General features: G+C 40.0%; 1 protein-coding gene across 1 annotated transcript in view; it reads right to left on the bottom strand.

Moving 5' to 3' along the window:
* The window catches only part of SOGA3 (SOGA family member 3), a 38,400-nt gene extending 18,462 nt beyond the window's left edge, over positions 1-19,938 (bottom strand). Inside the window, exons 1-3 of the mRNA XM_057311059.1 lie at positions 18,847-19,938; positions 18,165-18,389; positions 16,167-16,325 (exon numbers count right to left, since the gene is read on the bottom strand). Of these exons, the coding sequence (XP_057167042.1) occupies positions 16,167-16,325; positions 18,165-18,389; positions 18,847-19,938 (1,476 nt within the window). The remainder of the gene's footprint in view (positions 1-16,166; positions 16,326-18,164; positions 18,390-18,846) is intronic.
* Between the last annotated feature and the right edge of the window lie 1,788 nt (positions 19,939-21,726).

The raw sequence follows: 21,726 nt of genomic DNA, 5'->3' as shown, positions 1-21,726 counted from the left end.
TGGGATCGAGCCCCACATCAGGCTCTTTTTCTATGAGCCTGCTTCTTCCTCTCCCATTCCCCCTGCTTGGGTTCCCTCTCTCGCTGGCTGTCTCTATCTCTGTCGAATAAATAAATAAAATCTTAAAAAAAAAAGAAATCTTACAATCTGATTTTATTTCATATTAAGACGTATTGTAATGTCTTTTGGAAGTATATTGTATTTGACCAAATTAGTTCATTTCAAAGTAATTTTGGAATAAATGGACAATCACTAAATTTCTGAAATTTTAATTTGAACAAGAACAAGTACCATATTGTAGGCTAAATAAATTTACTTAGTCCCTTGATATAATGCTCAAGAATATACATACGTGCACATGCATCTGTTTTAGACATATGAGAACAACTTGATAGCTACGCATATGGTAGTGCCTTTATAAATAATAAATAAGTACCCAGGGGGAATATATGCATGAATCTAAGAGCATGAGATATAAATGGAATAAAAATAAAATATTCCATATATTAAGGAAGCTATGGAAAGTAATCGCAGATGAATCAAATTCATTTCCTAAGGTATTATATTTTAAATAAAATTTACCTTTTACATTGTTAATCAATAGAGAGAATTTGGGGCTAATAAAATATGAAGCTATCACTTTCTCCCTATTAAAATATACTTGAAGGCAAAGATAAAAATATAGATGCGGTAACACTGGAAACTGAAGTTAACAGTCAAGCATCTTCCAGAATCTGAGAAAAATTTCCCTTAATAACAGTATCAGTGGAATTCAATGAAGAAACATACTATATCTTACATGTAACGTTAACTGTCTGAAACAGAAGAAATGGAGACCAATCAAAACCAGACATCCCTAATTCTTAAAAGGTTAAACACAAATTTACCATATGATCCAGCAATCCCACTTTTAGGTGTACACGCAAGAGGAATGAAAACCTATATTCACAAAAGGATTTACACAAGAATACCCTTAAAAGCATTATTCCTAATAGCTCAAAATTGGGAACAACCCAAATGTGCATCTACTGGTGAATGGATAAATATGGATAAATAAAATGTGGTACCCCCCACAATACTATAATATCCAGTGATTTAAAAAAGAAGGAATGAACTACTGATACATGATAAGACATGGATGAGCCTCACTTATGTTAAGTGAAAGAAGCCAGACAGACACATACTGTATGATTCCATTTATATGAAATGTCCAGAAAAGGCAAATCAATAGGTAGAAGAAGTAGATTCGTGGTTGCCTGGAGTAGCAAGAGGGAGGGAAGGAACGGGGATTAACAGTAAGTGGGCATGGGGGATCTTATAAGGTAATGAAAATGCAAATTTCTTGCATTCTTACAATTACTAATTGTAAGCCTTGGAAATTTTACTTAGAGATCACTGAACTGTACAGTTGGAATGGGTTAATTATATGACATGTAAAACATGGCTCAATAAAGTTATTAAAAAGCAAACAACTGGGCAGCCAACACTTCTACATCCCAGCCCTACTTTCTCCAACACACGCATAAATATTGCACAGATCCTGCCTTATCATGTATCTGGAGAAAGGGCCTGGCTGATTTGCAATCAGCAGCTCTCAGGTTATTAAAACTCCAATGCTCCAATACAAGCAGGAGCCAAGCAGTGAAGGAGCTAGATGATTAATTGTGCGATGAATCATTAGCTAGGTTCTTTTCCTATCCAGGGCTTCGTAGATAGAACCACAGGTAGAAAAGCCTTGGGAACACCCAAATTGAGGTTTGTTGGTTTTCACATACTACTGGTAAAAAAAAGAACAAGATTTTTCTAAGATTCAAATTTTCCCCCGCGTCAGCATGCCTGAGTGCTGCAGTAGTAGACTTTCTCATGTTCCTTCCGAACAGGCCAGAACTAGATAAAGGTCTACCAGCCATCAGATGTTGGATTGGAGCTGTGTGTACCAAGCTGTGCGACAGCTTTGCATCTGAAAACAAGCAGTCTCGAGAGGGACTACGAACTAGTGACACAGTGAGTGTGTCTTGAGACAACATTGAATTTAAAAGGAAAGTCTGACATTCAATGATATTTTTTAAAAAGAAAAAAAAGTAGAAAAATAAAAGTACACTGGACAAAGGCATTTCAGTGGGGAAAGGATAGTCTTTTCAAGAAATGGTGCTGGGGTCATTGGAGATCCATACGCAAAAAGATAAATTTAGATGCCTAACTCACGCCATACACAAAAATTAACTCGAAATGGATCATAGGCGTGAATGTAATCACTAAAACTCGTAAAACTCTTAGAAAAACAGTAGAGTGATTTTCCTGTAGGTTAGGCAGAGATTTCTTAGAAGTGACACCAAAAGCATATGTGATAAAAAAATTCATAAATTGGACTCCATCAAAATCAAAAACTTTTGCATTGCAGAAGACATTACAAAGAAAGTGAAAAGGCAAGCAACACAGAAAACATTACAAATCATACATCTAATAAAAAAAGTGTATCCAGAATATATATAGTTTAGATATCTATTTTTTTAAGAGTTTAATTAAGCCCAGTGTAGGGCTTGAACTCACCACCTGAGATCAGGCCCTGAGATCAAGAGTTGGACACTTAACCGGCTGAGCCACCCAGGCACCCCCAGAATAAACAGAGTTTGAGTTAGAACTCAAAATAAGTAGACAAATAAGCCAATTTAAATGAACAAAAAATAGAATAGATATTACACAAAAGAAGATACATCAATGGAAAATAAGCACAGGAAAAGAAGTTTGATGTTGTTAGGGAAACACAAATTTAAGTTATAATGACATACCACTTAACGTTCAATAGAATAGCTATAATAAAAAAGATAGGCAATAAGGTTGGCAAGGATGTTGATAAATTGAACCCTCTTTTGCTGGTAGAATGTAAAATGGTGCAGGGGCTACCAGGATGGCTCAGTCAGTTAAGCATTTGACTCTTGATCTTAGCTCAGGTCTTGATCTCAGGCTTGTGATTTCAAGCCCAGTGCCGGGCACCACACAGGGCATGGACCCTACTTAAAAAAAAAAAAAAAAAGAAGACAATCAAATGGTATCACACCAATTAAAAAAAAATGGTGCAGCCACTTTGGAAAACAGTTTGGCAATTTCTTTAAAAAGTTAAATATAAATTCATCATATGACCCATAAATTTCTCTTAGATATCTACCCAAGAGAAATCAAAAGATAGGTCCACACAAAAACTTGCACGTAAATGTTCATAGTAGCATTATTCATAAAAATGGAAAAAAACACTAATATCCATCAACTGGAGAACGGTGAAACAAAATGTGGTATATATTTTAACTTTTTAAAGAAATTGCCAAACTTATATACATATATATATGTGTGTGTATATATATATATATATATATATATATATATACTCATACACACAGAATCAAGTATTATTTGGAAATAAAAAGGAATGAAGTATTGATAAAAAACATTAGGCTCAATGAAAGAAGTCAGATGCAAAAGGCCAAAAATTGTACGATTGTAATTGTATGAAATATTCAGAAAATATAAAGCTATAGATTTAGAAAACAGATTAGTGCTTGATTGGGGTTACGAGTGAGAACCGGAGGTGACTGCAAGTGAGCACGATAGATAAATGATCTAAAATTGTATTGCAGGGATGCTTGCACAACTCTCTGTACACTTACTAAGTCATTAAATTATATACTTAAAACGAATTGGTGGTATGCAAATTATACCTCAGTAAAGCTGAATACAATAAAATGTATTAGGTAAACTAAGAAAAATGTATTCAGCTAAAAAGAAAGAAAAAAACCCAAAAATATATGTTTGAAAGCTATTTACTCTGGACAACAGAAGGCAGCTTTAAAAATATTGTATTCTTAATAAGATAATGAACATGGCCTCTGTGAACTAAAAATAGAAGGTCAGAGAGGAGATTAAGATCTGAAGACTGAGAAGCTGTTGGGAATAAGAAAACTCACAGAGGACACTACACTTCAATGCAAGAATTAGGGAGTCCCTGGGTAGCTCTGCTGGTTAAGCATCTGCCTTAGGCTCAAGTCATAACCCCAGCGTCCTGGGATCAAGCCCCATATCGGGCTCCCTGCTCAGTGGAGGGCCTGCTTCTCCCTCTCCCACTACCCTGGCCACCCCACCCCCCGCATGTGCTCTCTCCCAAATACATAAATAAAATATTTTAAAAAAAGAATACTTGTATGTGCTTGAGAATATAACCTTAAATTTAATGTAAAAATTAAATTTTGCACTGGAGTCTTCAAAGAGCACAACTGACACAGCAGAAAATTAACTTAATGATACTGAGAACAAACTTGAGAATTTGTCTGAGGACACAGGTGAAAAGGACAAAAAGAGGGTGAAAGGATGAGAAGTAGTAGGGGGTACAAAGTGAACAAAATAGAGCACATGTGATTGTCAAGCCTATACTACAAGAAAGCTTCTCTGAGATAATTAAAAATAAGTGTTCATTTTCAGATCGGAGAGTCTACATGTTCCGGACATATAAACAAAGACCATCACCTAGATATGTCCTGGCGATATTTTTGAACTGGTTATTCTCCTTAGCTGTCCAGACTCATTCCTGCCCCTTCTCGGTCCTGCTCTGTGCTTCAGGAGGCTGACCTCTGCACACTTCTTTATCTCTGTCCCCTTCCCTGCCAGTTGCCTTCCAGCTGGGTTTGGCCAATAGAAGGCACTGGCAGAAATGCTGAGGGATGGAGAAGAGAGAGTCGAGGGTATTTCTCCGCACTCCCTCACTTTTTCTTCTTTTTCTTTTAACTGTGCTTATATATTTTTTTAATTTACTTTTTTATTAACATATTATGTATTATTGGTTTCAGAGGTACAGGTCTGTGATTCATCAGTCTTATATAATACCAAGTGCTCATTACAATCCATGCCCTCCTTAATGTCCATCACCCAGTTACCCTATCCCTCCACCCTTCTCCCCTCCAGCAACTCTCAGTACTCCCTCACTTTTTCAACCTGCCATCTCAGCAGTAGCTACGACATGTCCAGATGACAGCTCCCACCGGGGGACCCCCCGCCACAGTCCCAGTCTCACCAGCCCCTGGAACACCATTCCCTCACAGCGTCTACATATCTAGAGGTGGTGCCCACATTAAGAGCGTGTTTTCTGAATCCTGCCCACGCCACTGTGAGGAATCCCATATATAGTATCCATCTAGGGTGACTTTCCTTTCCTACTGGACGACCGTGATTGATACAGAATGTAAAGAAAAATATCCATAACTATGTAGCGAGAACACAATCTGACCTACAAAGGATTCAAAGTCAGACTGATCTCATATTTCTCCACTGAAAAACAAATGCCAATAGATAATGAAACAGAATATATGATGTGAAAAGAAAAAATTTTTACTCGCTAGTGCCATTCTGCCATTTCTGTGTGAAGTCAGCCACATGCTATTTTCAAAAGTACAAAGGGTCAAAAAGTATAACATCTACAATTTTCCTCCAGTAAAAAAAAAGTCAAGATCCTTATCTAATCCAATTAAAGATTATTTAAAACTAGGTTTCAAAAATGTGGTCTGGTTTAAAATCACTGATAGTATTGAAGTTGGAGATACATTGCTTGAATTACATACGAAGCAAAAGATATTCTTTAAATTGAAACTATATACTATAACCGTAAGTAATAGTAACAATCTTAGTTCATAATCCTATGTTAGATTAACAAAGACCAAACAGTAATCCAAGAAAGAATTCTTAATTCCTTGTTTTATTCTTGAATTTGGTAATCGGGAAAATTGAGAATCATACATGTATTACCAAAAAACCCCACAAAACCACTTTAAAGTTAATACTAGTAGAATTAAAAATAGAATAACTACCTTCCAAATCATTACAGAACATAATTATTCTATTTTAAATGTAGCCAGAACTCTAAAAGAAATGAATCTGATAGCTATATTTTATCCTCAAAAAACAATACTTTCCATAAAACAGATCCTTCTAAACACATACAGATGGCTACCATTTGATAAAGTTCTATGAAAATCTCTTCTTCCATATGCAAGGAGGCAGTTGATACAACCACATGTCAACATGTTAGTCGCTTATTATGCACGTGAATACAATAATCAATTGGGCTAATTATTTCTGCTATTTATTCAGGGTTCCTGGCCAATAGAATGGTAAGAACGTTTACTTTGTGAAGGAAAGAAAAAAATAATGTAGTTAATTTTATTAACCACTTACCACCATGATTAATTGGCTAGACAAATTGGAAATAACTGAGCTAGCCAGCAGAGGAATATAGAATACTTTGAATTTTTAATTTTAAGTGCTTCTGAGTTGAATCACACTGAATATAAATGGTCCCATTAAGTGAAATATATAAGTATAAAATGGAAAATGTCAGGAGAGAAGCTAAATGACATCTTTAAATGTCATCTTCAAATGTCATTTACCATCTGGATAAAGATCAGTTTAACTGACCCTAAAATGTAAAAATGGAATTAGAATGGAGACATCGAATAAGTGACTGTATTTCCATTAAAATGCAATGAAGTCTAAAATCTTCAAGATATAACTGAATTTTCAATTTAGAAAATACTTCCTAATATACAGTGAAATTGCATGTTATATTTACGCAAATGTAACACAAGTATTAGAAAACAAAGGAACCTAGTAAATTCTAATTTAAGAGCTAAAGATGAGCTCCTCTGACAGCAATCACATCTTCCTAAACGCCTCTTGCCCAGGCAGTTACAGTTTTGTACATATAACAGTCTCTCTGTGTGAACAAAATAGAAATACAGTTAAATTCAGAGAGCTTAGAATTACCTATGGAGGCACTAAAAGGCACAAAACAATCTAAAGTATCTTGTGCTTGAAGACAATAGCCCTCCTCTCTCTGCTAGGATGTTTCTCTTTAAGAAAAATACGTGTAGGCAGCCAAGGTAGGAGAGACATTCATCCAGACACATCAGCGATCAGCGCTGCCGGGGAGTGTAGGGGCAGACGGTCTAGCTGCACTGTCCGCACGTCCCTTCAGACCTCTGCAGATGTGAAGTGCTGGATGGTGAAGCAGTCAGGTCTGAGGACATGCCTCGTGGGAGAAGGAATGGGACGAGTGGAAGAAGTTAGAATGGCTTTACAGTGAAGGCACCTATAAAGGGGAACTTCACGGTCGTACGCACTCATGGGGAAAGAAAGCAGAAGTGTTTCAAAGCCCTGTGTAAAAGAACTGGAGTCCTGGATACATCTAAATTTCACTCTCATGGACTCAAACATTCTAAGAGTTAAGTCTTAATCAGTGAATCTAGAACCATGTGATAATGACAAGAGCATCTGATGTCTGATGACTATACCACCTTATAGTTTATAAGGCACGCCACACATAGTCTCCTCTGTTGTCCTTGCGAATGGACTGAAGAGGGTAAATAGTTATTTTCCTTTAAGAGGCGATTAAGTTGAGAGTCAGCTATTACTGATCTATCTGAAATAACACAGGAATGAAACTCTGTAAAAAGAAGAGATGATATCAACAGACCCGAAAATTCGTTTTCTAGCCCTATGTTCCCAGTTCCTTCTTTTTTTTTTTTTCCTCCAAGAATTTCCATTCTATGAGATAAAACAGAGTTTGCCTTTGGATACCTTGGAAGTATTCTCTCAATACTTGCTTAGTGCATTTTCTAAATGTGTGCTAGAGGCACAGAACTTGGGAGACTGTAGGAGAATTGAGGTCCCTAAAGAGGGAAGGGTATTTGCGGGTCCGGAAAAGATAGAGGTGCTTGTGGAAGGGGCGCCCTGAGTCCCAATAGTTTTGCCAGTGGAGACTATGGGCTTGGAGGCAGGCGGATCAGTGTGGACCCTGCCTGCTTACCAGTGATATCAACTTTGCTGAGCCTTGAGTGTTTATCCCTAAAATGAAACTATTTTTTAAAAGATTTATTTATCTGAGTGAGAGAGAATGGGGAGAGCGGCAGAGGGAGAGAATCTCCAGCAGACTCCCCACTGAGCACAGAGCCAGATGCGGGGCTCGATCCCACAACGCATGAGGTCATGACCTGAGCTGAAACCAAGAGTCAAATGCTTAACTGACTGAGCCACCCAGGTGCCCCTAAAATGACACTATTAACAACATCATTACACATAAAGTATCTGGACAGTGATTGGCTTCTAATTAGCACTCGGTGTTGGTAGCGGTTGAGTACCTGCAGGCCTAGGGTAGTTTTCCTTATCTGTTCAGCCAAATTAACTGCTGACCTGACTATCCCAAACATCGAAGATTTAAAGCAAATAGCTGGATAGTCTTTGGGAATGACAAGATCTGCAGTCTTCTCTCATTCTCTAAACCTGCATTTCGTATTGTCTCACCAAACAATATAGAAGTCAAACGCAGAGCTGATGTGTAGGGTGTCAGGGTTGTCCTCTGGTGGTTGTGCTCCCGTCCTCATTCCCCCTCCCAAAAAGCCTATGAGACCTTGTTCCAGGGAAGACTTGTTGCTTCTGGGGAATAACGGGTTTAAGAGAAGCAAGGTAGAGGACTAGAAGTTTCTAGGAGATAGCAAAGTCTCAAGAGAGCTCTAATTCTGGACACAGGGTGAGGCTGGATTTCCTCATCATTTCCCTCGTATCTTGTTTGGATTACACTAGGCACCATGGAAAGAGCTCTGTTTCTGAATCATATTTCTTGTTCTCCACAAAATAGGGCCTGAAACGCCTCTCCTAATTTCCATACATTCTCTCACTCAAAAGTATTTATTGTTGGCGGCCTTTGTGTCAACAATTTCTGGTTGTTGTGGATGCGATCATGAGTGAGACAAGATTCGGTTCTTACTCCCAGGGGGTTTACAGTCTAGTGTGGGGAGAAAGATACATACCAATTAAATATGGAATAACGGTTGTTCTTATATTGCAGAAGAATATGGTCAAATTGATTAAGCGCCGGGCACTGAACTGGATGTTGAGGGTGCTGCGGTGATCAAACCCAGGGTCAGCCTCAGCCTCATAAGTTTTCCATTCTGAATTGTCAACATTGAGGTTATTCAGCATAGTAATGCACGTGTTAAGTATTGTCAAAGTGCAACTTCCACAGGGCTGTCTTTTCTAACAGAAAGTAATTAACTGGAGGTCAGCGACTACCCTCATGGTTACGCTATTATCTTGTTATATACACGATATATATGCTCAAGAAATGTTTGCTAAATTACAGTCAGATCAAAGTTTTTGGTTTTTAGCCTCGAGGAAAATGCTGAGGCAGAGAGATGCTATTTTCTGCATCACTAGAAGCAGGGCCCTGCTCAGGCAGTCAAGGGTAGAGGGGAGTGGGAGAGAATAATGTTGTGAATTACGGCCCCAAACCTAAAGGCACCACAGGGACTGGCTGGGTCACAGCGATACCCATCGGAGTCCCTTAAGGAAAGGACTAGGTTGTTTAATGGAGGTCAGTTCTATGTGAGGACTGGCTGACGACTGCACTCATTTAGTAGAAACTCTGAGGTTAAGGCAACACCCTGATATCCGTGCCTTTGTATCCTCTGGGTGGTCTTTATGCCCACACTTCAGTAGGCAATATATTACTATTCAATAAATATCTGTTGACTGAATGAATGAAAAAATAATTACAGTAATAAAAGTAATAGTAGTGAAACTGACTGGCATACCTGACTATAAATAAAATTTTGGGGGAGAATAGAGATGAATAACAAAGTAGAAAATGACATTTTTATAGGAATTTTTGAGAGTATTTAGTTTAACTTCTACATTTATGAACAGAGACTATGCATTTCAAGTTAATTGCTCAATGTCACAGGGAATGAGAGGCAGGCGTCAGAGTCAGTTTCCAGACGCCATGACGTGTGCACTTTCTAATAAACCACACTCCAATTCATAGCTAATGACAAAATGTCTAAATGCTATTTTCTGCAAAAGTGTAATTCTTAATTTATTGATTGTACAGATGAGAACTGACAGTTGTTACGAAGGCTCAGCCACCCACCGGTTGTCATGTGAGCCATCCACTGGCTGGTTATAATTGTGAACATTTTCCTGTACTAGGATTAATTTTCTTCATGGTTGCTCGGAAGGCCTCCTATAAAATTTGGTATTGCCTCCATATCCAGTCACAGTCAGGAAGTAATTTCTCTCAATTTTTCTCTCCTGGCCTCGATTGCTACCGAGCTCAGAGCTGTTTCACAACAATGCACATCCCTTAGATTAAGTTGTCCTTCCTCTTCCCAGAATTCTCATGTGACCAAAATTGTAAACTCTTATTTCAAGGGTTATGAATTATTGAGAACTGTTTCAAATTCCCTTTTAAGGTAGGTTAGAGAAAGAAGTTGGAGAAGTAAACAACTCCTTAATATCTGTGTAGGTAAAGTACTTCCATGGAGATATTTAACCATATATAAGCTGTTCATCTCTCATACACAGGTCCCTCAAAGTTCAGCCTAGAGCCCCAGGACCTCTGTTAGATTGGCAGAGTCCACAGTTGGAGACTTAGCTCCTATCAATATGGTTTACCAGAAAATGCAACAAACATTTCAACATACTTTTTTTTTTTTTTTTTAAGTAGGCTCCATGTCCAGCATGGCACCCAGTATGGGGCTTGAACTCATGACCCTGAGATCAAGACCTGAACTGAGATCAAGAGCCGAGTGCTTAACCAACTGAGCCAGCCAGGCACCCCTCAACATACATTTGTTGAACAATTTCTACGAAGCCATGTCATTGAAAACATCAGAACTAATAAATATTTGAAATGGGAACTGAATAGATAATCAAAAGGAGATGCTTAATTAGATAAAATTCATATTTATATAGTGCCTTACTGCTTTAAGAATATAAAGTTCAAAATGCCAGCCAAGACACAAACTGGCTATAGGAAGAATCCTCACTCTCAAAGCTTTGAAACCCTTGCTCTCTTCATTCAAATAAACAAAAATTTGATGTTTACAATAAAAGTTCAATATGTTTCAGAAAATACTCCACCAACAGGGACTGTCTCACCAACAGGGATTTGCTTTTACTGGGGGCTTGGCATGTGGGTAAAAGAAAAGAGCCACTAATACACAACTGAGTCTTGGGAATCACTTCAGAGTGCCTACAACTGCAGATGCAATTTCATGGGAAAAAATCCAATGGAGTTTATAAATTCTGAATAAATACATCTTTGAAAATACATTCACTACATACAGTAACGTGGAAAACAGGTTTCCTCTGTTTACCAGGCACATTGGTTTTTGCTTTTAATTTAGTCCGTATTATTCCTGCTCAAGTTACTCAAACTACAGCCTCTGAGAAGATGTGACTAAAGTAATAGTTTTTAATTGATGCCTTTAAAACTATTTATGACAATTTCATTTTAAAATATCAATGACTGCTGTCCTGTTTTTCAAATTACAACTACCAGAACCAGGGGAAAAAAATATTTGAATGTCAAAGAAACTCCCCCTTAAAACTGTCTCTTGGGTTGCTGCTTTGCTGATTTATCATTTCATTTTTGCACTTAATAACTTAAATATACCCTATCGACACCAAGTAAAGTTATACTCATTTCTTAATTTTACATCAAAAAATAAATAGGCCATAGTAAACATGCAGGGACCAGCATTTGTTTAGTAAAGTGTTCTGTCTGTAAAGAGAGTCTGAGTAAACAGATATATTCTTTGTGTACTTAAAAAAAAGAGATACTACTGTCGAAATTTATAGTACTAATTATTTTTGTGTTCTAGAATGAGAGTTCACTGTAATAGATAGGGTATATTAACCAAGTGCACAGAAAATAAAAGTCCCAAGATAAACAGTGCTATTGTAGTAGGCGAGTTAAGAGCCCTCTGGGGCAAAGACCAAGGAAAGTTAAGAAAATTATTAAAGACTCTTGCGTGATATCAGGGTGTTTTAACACAAAGAGGATAGATTCTGAAATAAAAAGGATCAAATAAACATTTATCATTATCATCATCATCACCATCATCATCATCTCAGTTACTCTTTCTTCCTTTCCATCTTCAAAGGTCCTTGTTGGTTATTTCTTTCCTCAAATGTCCGTCATCAATGCTTCTCCAATGGTCAGATCTTAAAGGCAACATGAGAAGACCCCTCCCTTCTGAAGAGCACATGGGTTTCAAAGTTCTCAAAGTAAAGTTTCTTCCCACAGCAGCAGGACTTTATGAAGGGCAGTGACCTTCAATTAACTGTAGCAGAGACTCATCCCTCACAGAGCCTCCTCCATATCCTCACTTTATGCTATTTGTGCGTTAACTTGTCCTGGCATTCACACTACGAGCTAGTTGCAGTTTCCATGAAATAACTTTTGCCGAAACCTGTCTCTGATTGCTCGTGATGCTAAAAGACCACCATTTCCCCTGGGTTACATAAAAGTAAAGGCATTTTTCTACTGCAAGAAAGCATAATGGTAGTAGCAATCAATGTTTTGTAATCGGATGAGAATACCATTAAGATTCTAAGACTGCATCCTAACAGGTCCCTCTAGTTTGCAATTGGCAGAATACCAACTGTTTCAGTACAAGCAATGAGTTGCAGTAGACTCAACTAATTACCTCTATTCTGCCTCTACTCAACTGTTCTTACCCCCGGTGCCTACTCTGTGCCCTCAGAGGAAGAAGACAAGCAGATGGATGTGAGCAGGTGCTTAGGACCTTGTGCAGCCACTAGCCTCGAGAGCAATTGGTCAACACCCTTGAAGCCAATTAAACTCTTAGTAAATGGTTTCCAAACTCCAGCAGATGGTCTATTGGTCCCAGTTGTGCTTTTCAACATCTATGTGCCTCCATGTAAGAAACTAAAAACTGAGAGTTAGAGGATTGCTTCTCTCTAGTATATTCTACTTAACATTTTATGATTTTACTCCATAACTAGTGTCTTTTCTTCATAATGGAAAGTTTGGCCTCGTTCTGTTTTCTCCACTGATTAGAATGCCACAAAGGGATGACAGTTGTGTGGTTAACACTCACCAAGGACTTGAATATGTTTTCATTTTACAACCAAGGAAGCAGATGATTAACTGAAGCTGTCACAGTAATACAAGGCCAACTCAGGCTTCAAACTCACAGCTCCTTCCCCACATAGTGAGACACTTATTACTGCAATTCAGTTTTAATATTGATCTTCTTGGAAAATAACAAAGTTACCCTTCCAAGAATCTCATTTTAATGAAACATTTCTGATTTCCAAATATATTTTTAAACTATCTTTTCTATTCCCGACACTTTTCTGAACACTATGAAGGTCAACCTCAAATGAATGATTATAGAGCTTCCCTGACAGAATATTTTTCATTTTTCTTTTATTACATTTAGAATCCCCCAGATCTTTATCTTCCACTCTCTTGTCCTTCCTCTCTATTTCTATTTCTTTTCTCCACTCCCACCCACCTTCTCAAACTGGGATGCTAAAATTGTAGAGCCCATCTTTTTAATCAAAGGTTACTTTAAAAGCTGATATCCTGAATACATGCTCCTAAATTCCCTACACTTTTTTTGTTGTTTTTGTCGTCTCTAATTAGGGACTGGAGTTTGGCTTTTAGAACTCCAAGGAGAATGTGAATTTCCTTTTTGGCATGAACAAATACCCACATTGCTTGATGTTATAAGAGTGTTTTCCCAAATCAGAGTCAGAGTTCTGAAGGAAGAAATAGTTATAGCGAAGGGTGTAGGGAACAGAATCAAGGAAATGCATCTACAATAATTCTCCTGAGGACATTATCAGGTTCTAGCCCTTCTTCCCAGTAGCCAGACTATTCTGGCTGTCATTTTACAAGGGGAGAGGTCCCATCTCTCTGGCTAATGGACAGTTAGTCTGCAGGCATTTTACCCTTTTCTGGACACAGTATGAAATCAGAAAACTCTTACGCCATTCTTAAATCCAACTTCCAGATATTTACTAAAAAAACATTCACATGATACCAAATCACAAAGTATTTCTCTTTTATTCCTGGTAGTCAAATGAAGTTTGTTTTGACTTAAATGCTCTTAATTGTATAAACAAGGAATATGGGAGGAGGCAAGTGAGGTGTGAATGTGGAATGGAGCCTAACGCAACTGACAATGAACTTTCTCTTTGCTTGCCTATAGAAAGGTGTTTAATAGCTATGGTTATAGGATGAATTGGGTCCCCTCAGTTCACATGCCGAAGTTGTAAACCCAAGTACTACAGAATGTGACCTTTTTTGGAGAGAGGGTCTTTACAGAGGCAGTCAATCTACAATGTACAACGTATGATTAGGGAGGTCCTAATCTACAATGACAGATGTCTATAAAAGGGGAAATTTGGACACAGGCATCTATAGGGAGGATGCAACGTGAACATGAAGATAGCCATCTACAAGCCAAGGAGAGAGGCCTGGAACGGATCCTGCCCTCAAAGGGAGTAAACCCTGACCACACCTTGACTTTGGACTTCCAGCTTCCAGAACTGTGAGAAAATAAATGTCTATTATTTATACTACCCAGTCAGCGGTACTTTGTTCTAGCTCCCTAGTGAACTAATAGAGCTGCCTGTTTCATTGTTTTCCTGAAAATTAAACTTTCATTTTTTGACACATTTCAACTGTACGTTATTGTTTAAGAAACATATACTTACCTAATTTCATAGTTAATCTTTTAACTTTAGGGAAAAAAATCTATGCTACTCTTTAACGATAACATCCTGGATGATAAAAGTCACGATAGCTGCAGGAGATGTTGAGAATCATTGAAACAACATCTTAGAACTGAATTAACTGAGGAAAATTTGAAGCCTTTTAAGTCACCCAGTTAGTTACTGGTAAAGATGGTCACATGGCTCCCAGTTTCCATGTTTTCCTACTGTAGCACACGGCCATCCTTAGGTATCAGCCAAGAATTACATATCATGAAAATGGTTTTGCCCTAATTTGTCATGTTAAAAAATATTTAAAATCAGGATAATATAACAATAAGTAGAAACTCAGATCACAAAATAGTTTACTCCACTGAAACTATTTAATACAAATTCCTGGCACATATTCCTAATCAGGCTTGATATTTTCACTGTTACGTGGTAAATATATTTTTATACCCTATACCCTTTTGAGATAAGTATAGCAATGAAAGGTGTAATATCTCAGTTAGTCCATGGAAAGATTAGGATTATCATTTAAATTCTGCATTTTTAAGCAGAGGAAAATATCCAGAGGACCATGTGTGCATTTGCTAATTCTCAATAATAGTTTTCACAATTCACATTTCACATTTGTGTGTACATTGTCAGCCAGTTTTCAAAGATGATTATTCTAATTCAAATTGCTAATTATCACAAAACTAATTACTTCTTGATAAATCTTTTCTGTTTCTTTTCTTCTCCAATTATTTTCTTTGCTACTAATCTTGTTCTTTGAGAAACTTTAGGGAAAACATGGTAGAAACTTCAAATACCTGATGTGGAAGAGGACCCTTGACAATTCTACCCTGAAGGGTAAGAACTAAGATGAATTGGTCAAGGTTACAATGAACTAGATTTCAACTCAAAACAAAGAAAATGTTTTAACAGAGCTATGCTGTGACAGAATCGGCTAATGCAGATGATCTTAAAGGTCAGTCACTGGTGATGTTCTAAGCATTAGATCATTTGGGGGTTTTGTCATTACGAAGATTCAAGCAGTGATTCGATTCAATTCAATTTGATCTGATTTGATTCAATTAAATGGTTTTTATGGCCGTTATGTCCTAAAAGTCTGTGTTCTATGAACTTAGTAGTAATCACAGGACTAGCTCTTCTTTTCAACACTTAGTCCTTCATACTCTTGACATCCTTTGTGTTTGGTATAGCTGTATAATTTCTTTAACATAAATTTATGTATTTATTTGACAGGGCTAGGGGCAGAGGGAGAGGGAGAAACCCAAGCAGACCCCAGGCTGAGTGCAGAGCCTGACGCAGGGCTCAATCCCACAACCCTGATTTAACATAAATTTAGAGGACAGGATGAAACCTCAGTCTGAGCTCGTATATATCAAGTTAGAGGCAGGGGTGAGGTCAGTTTTTCTTTGCTACATATTAATTTAGTATGAAGTCACGTGTCTGTTAGTATATTGGGTGAGAACAACAAACTGTTCTATAATCATAAAAAACGGAATTATTTTAACAGTCATATTAGTCCTGGGGATTCTTTTCTAAAGAACTAAACGTATATGTAGCATACCGTGAGGTAATAGAATACTAACCTCCTTCATTTTTTCCAGTTCATTCTGTAAAGCTTGCTTTGCAATCTCAACTTCTATAAGCTGTTGCCTCAGTTTTTCATTTTCATCTTCTGTTGTTGTTCGCTTTTCTTCCACATTTTCCAATTCATGGTGAAGTCTCACAGATACATCCTTTGCAACCTAAATTAAAGTGTTTTAACAATAATATATAACTAAAGACAATACAATAAGTGGGCTAAAGTTATATTCACATTAAAACTACTAAGAGCCAAAAATAAATAAATAAGAGTCAATACATAAATTGTTTCTACCATATACCAGTAAACTTTCCAGATGCTTTATCTATAAGTCATTCACATATATAAATTATTTAACCCTCCAGCAATCCCATGATATAGGGACTATTACTATTCCTACTTTATAGATGAGGAAAAGGAGTCTCAGAGATGTGAAGTAATATGCTCAAGGTCACAGAGCTAACTAGTGGTCAGGTAGTCGGGCTCTCCACTCTGTTCCCTTAACCTCTGCACTCACCACGGTCATAGATGTTCAACTGTGATTTATCTTGTGTAAAGAAATGTCACATATCTCCTTTAAGTCTACAACAACACTAGTAATTTCCATTATCACTCATTTTAAAGACTAGAAAACAAAGTCTTCCCAGGAGAGATGTGGGGCTTGAATTTTGATCCTATGATGTCAGGCGATTACTTTTAGGAAACATATCAGTCCTTGAGATTAACTATTGTTTTGTTTTGTTTTACAGGATACATTTCAGCCTTTTGCTTTGAGATTATCTTGGAAATTTTAGGGTTTGGAACAAAACCCTTTGGTGTAGTATTATGTAGTGGCTCAGAACATAGACTGTGGTTTTATACTGGCTGGGGAGACAGCCTGGCCACCTATTAGCCGATTCCCAGGGCTGGGGGCTGGGCACTTTACCTCTGTAAAAGGTTCAGCTTCCATACAAGATGATCAAGATGATGCTATTAATAATCCCAGCCTCACAGGTGCTTTTTTTTTTTTTTTTTTTTTTTTGGTCTTGAGCTAACATTTAGAGAGATAACTAACTCACTGTTAATATATATGAAAATGCTTGCCACAGTTCCTGGTGGATAGTGAGCACTCAACAAATGTTAGGAAAAGAAAAAAAAAATAATATGACTTCCATTAAGTTTTTCTCACAGGTTTCTTTAAAACAAATATAGGATAATTACACTTGATTTTCATATCTTGAGGAAGTTAAAATACTTAAAATTATGTTTGGTTGTCCAAGGTTATGAAGATAACATTGATTTGCATTGTCAGTGAATCTGCCTACAGGCAAACTACACTGAACAGACCACACCTACTTAAAAAACGTATTTCAAGGTTAAAATTTCTCCACTGGGGGAAATTCTAAAGGAACAGCTTCACATTAAGAATGGGGTTCTTTCATTTACTGCACTTGCTCTTTACTTCTCCAAAAGGGGCGGCAAGTTGGACAGATTTTCTTTCAGGCAGTTAGCAAAGTACCGAAAGGAAGGAGTCCTGGAGGAAGGAGGTTAGGGGGCCTTGCAGCGAGAAACCCAACTCTAATACCTTCCCAATGCTGTTCCTATTCTGGCCTCCAATTTCTTTTCCTTCAGCAGTCTTTATCGCTCTGCTCTTGACTGCCTGATTTCACCTGCCCTCTACTTGAAGACAGCCTCTGGAGGCCGATCAACCAACGCGAGTCTGCGCTCTGCCACGCCCACGTTTCTGCCGGGGGAGGCGCCCTCCTCCCACCATCTCTGGAGGAGTCACCTTTACTCCCAAGAAAGCCCACAGAGCTCGCTTTCCGCAAGCCTTCCACGCACACTAGACCCTTTAGACCCACTAGTCTGTTCTTCGCTTTCCCCTGCCTGGAAACTGATATTTCGTGTTTAGCGCTGCGGAACTCTGTCTTTGCTAACGACCAGCGAAGGCCTTTCCTCGCAAAGAGGTCCCACCTGCCGCCCCTGCCCCCCCACCCCCACCCCCAGCCCCCGCGGTGCAGACCTTGAGGTCCTGCTCCAGGCTGCGCAACAGCTCCCCGTCGATTTCTCCAGTCTGTGCGTAGCGGAGCCTTTTGCGCTCGGCTTTGCGGAGGCGGTACTGCAGGATCCGGCAGTTTTTGTTGGCTCTCTCCAACTCGTGGCGCATTTCCTGCAGTTGACAGGCATCCTCCTCGAAGAAAGTGTCCCTCATCTCGTCCATCTCGGTCCTCAGCTCATCAATCTCGTTCTGAGGCGGTGACAGGCCGCGGGTCAAAATTAACCTCGCCCCCTGCCACCTGGACATGCACCGTATGCACCCCATCCCAACTCCAAATTCTCAGTTTTATCGCCCCCTCTCCATGAGACAAGAGTGACAGACATGAATGAAGAAACTAGAAAAACGGGCCTTCTTTTGGCCTTCTCGAGCTCTCCTACTCTACCTCTCTCCATGAAAAAGTGGGACAAATCATGGTAATTAGAGAAATGAAGGCCCAAATTTGGATTTAAATTAAGACATGAGGCTACTCATCTTAGGCCGTTTTAAATCTAGAAAAGGCCTAGGAGGCCCCTCCTCTTCCTTCCTGTTCCCTTCCCTCTTTAAGGCCCCCTAACAGGTTAACAGCCTCTCACCCTCGCGGGACACGCCCTAATTCTCCGAGGCCCACACCGCCCCTCCCCCACCGGGTTCCCCCCACCCTTCTCACCTTGAGAGTCTCGTTCTCCTCTCGCAGCTTCTCCATCTCCTCCTGCATTTCCTCTTGCTCCTGGAGCTGCTGCGGGTGCGGCTGCGACGAAGGAGGCGCTGCCGCCTGCATGCCCCCTCCACTCGCGCTGCCCTCGGCGCTCTGCTGGGGGCCCTCCGCTGCCGCCGCCATTGGGGAGACGGAAGGGACTGCAAGAGGCTCGCAAATGGCAGGGGCGCCAGCGACTGGGGAGCTGCGGCTGCTGCTGCCGCCGTTCTTAGTGTGCATCTGAGCCGCGGCTGCTGCCGCTGCCGCCCGCTCTTTCTTGAGGTGGAACTGGATGAGCTCAGACTGCAGACATCCTTCCTTCCAGTAGCTCCCTCCGCCACCGCTGCCGCCCCCCACAACACCGCTTCCGGAGTTTCTGCTGCCTGGGCCTGGGGTTTTGCCCGCAGAGGAGGATGGTGAAGGGGAGGCCCCCTCCCCGCCGCTGCCGCCCCTCTGCTGAGTGCGTACGCCTTTCCCTCGCCAGCCCCTGGGCGGCGGCGGCGGCTGCGGAGCGCCCCCCTCCCTTTCCCCGGAGCCGCCGCCGGCTCCTCCTCCTTCCCCACCCCCTCCTCCTCCTTCCCCGAGCGGAGGGGGTTCCCCGAGTTTGGCGGACACTGGCTCTAGCTCCCGGGATGGCTCCTCCGACGGGCCAGGCCTCCTGCCGCCCACTGGGGCCAGGGTCGCCGCGGGGGCCGCTTCAGCACCAGCCGCGAGATGGACAGCTCCCGGAGCGGCCCCTTTGGGCGCCAGGGGCGCAGCCTTCTCCGCCCCGCCTCCGCCTCCTCGGGCGCCGGTCGGAGGCACTGAGCGGCTCCCGGTCTTGTTGCCCTGCTGCTGCTGCAGCTGCTGCTGTCGAACAGAATTGAGTTTAGTGCCGGCCCCCACGGGGGACCGGGTGGTCGCTGTTGTCTGTCGGACCGAATTGTCCCTTAGTCTGGCAGGTGACTGGGCACGCTGCTGTTTTCTGCTGCTGCCCTCTGGGTGCAGTCGAGCCTCAGTGGCAGAGGTGGCCGCAGAAGCTGTGGCTGTGGCAGGGGCAGCGCCCCCCATCGGTGGCTGACTCATGGCGATCTAGGAAGAATCTACCAGATGAAATTTAGAATGGTCCATCACCAGATCATTCCCCTCCCTCCTCAAATCCACCAACCTTCCTTTCTAATCTGGGATAGAAACAAAAGAAAGGAAGTACACAACATGTCTGTATTGTTACAGAGCGAAGGGTGATTTCCCCATAAAAGAGAAGCCCTAGAAAATGAGATTTGGAAAGCACTTAAAATAGAAGCCTCGAATTTAGGAATAGGATGCAGAATAGTCGATTTTCATTTTGCCCAGGGAGGCACCATCTCCTTCTCATTCCATCTCAGTAAAATGATGATGATCTGAAATCAGCTGAACCTAACATTCTCACGGTAGCCAGTTCTGGCAATGGTAAGATATGGGTCAGGAAGGAATTGATGAGAAGGGAGATAAAAAAAAAAAAAAATGAGGGGATAAAGTCAGGAAGAAGCTTCAGAAGGAAAAGGAGATGTCCACATGCTAGAGTTGAATACCCTACGTTTTCAACTTCGGTTTTCCTCCTTATTCAATCCGCATGTTAAAGCCTACTTTAGTAGAGAACGTTTTATTTAATTACTATTCTCATTTAGAGGAAAGAGGTTATGATGTAGGTTCCTGGAGGAAATTTGCTGTGGATACATGGTACTTTTCTCAGACAGCTCTAACTTTTATTGTTGTTCTTTGTTAGAGAAATGCACCCATTTTCCTTTAGAACTAAAAATAAATGTAATGAATGACTTTAAATCAACTTCAGTTTCAAGAAAGTAATGGCATTCAGAACCATCTATATGCTCTAGTTATTAGTAACCCTAAAAGTATTCTTCTTTAAGCTTTGGTAAATCATTTTAAAAATACTTTTGGGAAAGTTTATTGGTGGCTCTGCACAAATTCTTAAATTACAGGTGATGACTCTACGTTTATCAGAATTTTATTGTTCTTGTGAGTCATTTTAGTTTTAAGTGTAATTGCTGGAGAGAAAATATTTTCATTCTTAAACATCTTATATCATAGGTAAAGTTTATATCATAGGTAAAGTTGTACTTTTAAAGTGCCTGGTTCCTCCTATGGAGCCAAATTCTGAGACAGAATGACCCTGCACCTGAGAACCTGGTGCATCCTCACTTATGGTGGCAAGATAAACCTCCATTGTGTATTTTTTCCAAGATAAATCCATCACTAGCTTTTAAAATCTGAAAATAGCAAGCCGTTGCCTCCTGGGCTCTTCTCCCTAGTGATCCAGCTACTTGGTCAGCTGTCAGTTTGGTGCTTTTTCCTTAGACCTATCATCTCTCTTTAAAGCACTGAAAGGGTATGACTAGGCAGAAAGTTCTGTTTTAACAAAAACCATCCTATTAGGAGAGGAGATGCTTGCCAGTTATTTTACTAGCATTATTCCTGTTATTGTCCATTTTAAGTATCATAACTTAGTGGAAGTGCAGCAATTCCTCATTTTATGAAGAAGTATTACTGGGAGTTTCCTTCTGTACCTGCCTTTCTCTTTTTGGGATCTCTTTCCAACTGCTATTATTTGAAAAATAATAGCAAACAAAGAAGACACTAAGGGGGAAAAAGTTATCCATCAAATTATTTTCTACATGTTCTCCAGAGCCACATGCACCTAGAATGTCTGGCCTAGTTCAACAGCATGGGTCAGTCACACTAATGTGGACCTCTTAAACAAGCTATATTGCCAGTGCAACCTTATTTTTGTTTTGAATTAGGCATAATCACTCAGGAGCTGAGAACCACCTGACAACGTTTAAATTCTGCCCCCAGACTGCTCTAACCCAGGAGAAA

Source organism: Ursus arctos, unplaced genomic scaffold, assembly GCF_023065955.2.
Source record: "Ursus arctos isolate Adak ecotype North America unplaced genomic scaffold, UrsArc2.0 scaffold_13, whole genome shotgun sequence".
In the NCBI taxonomy this organism is placed as follows: Eukaryota; Metazoa; Chordata; class Mammalia; order Carnivora; family Ursidae; genus Ursus; species Ursus arctos.
This window is presented reverse-complemented; position numbering and strand designations above follow the sequence as displayed.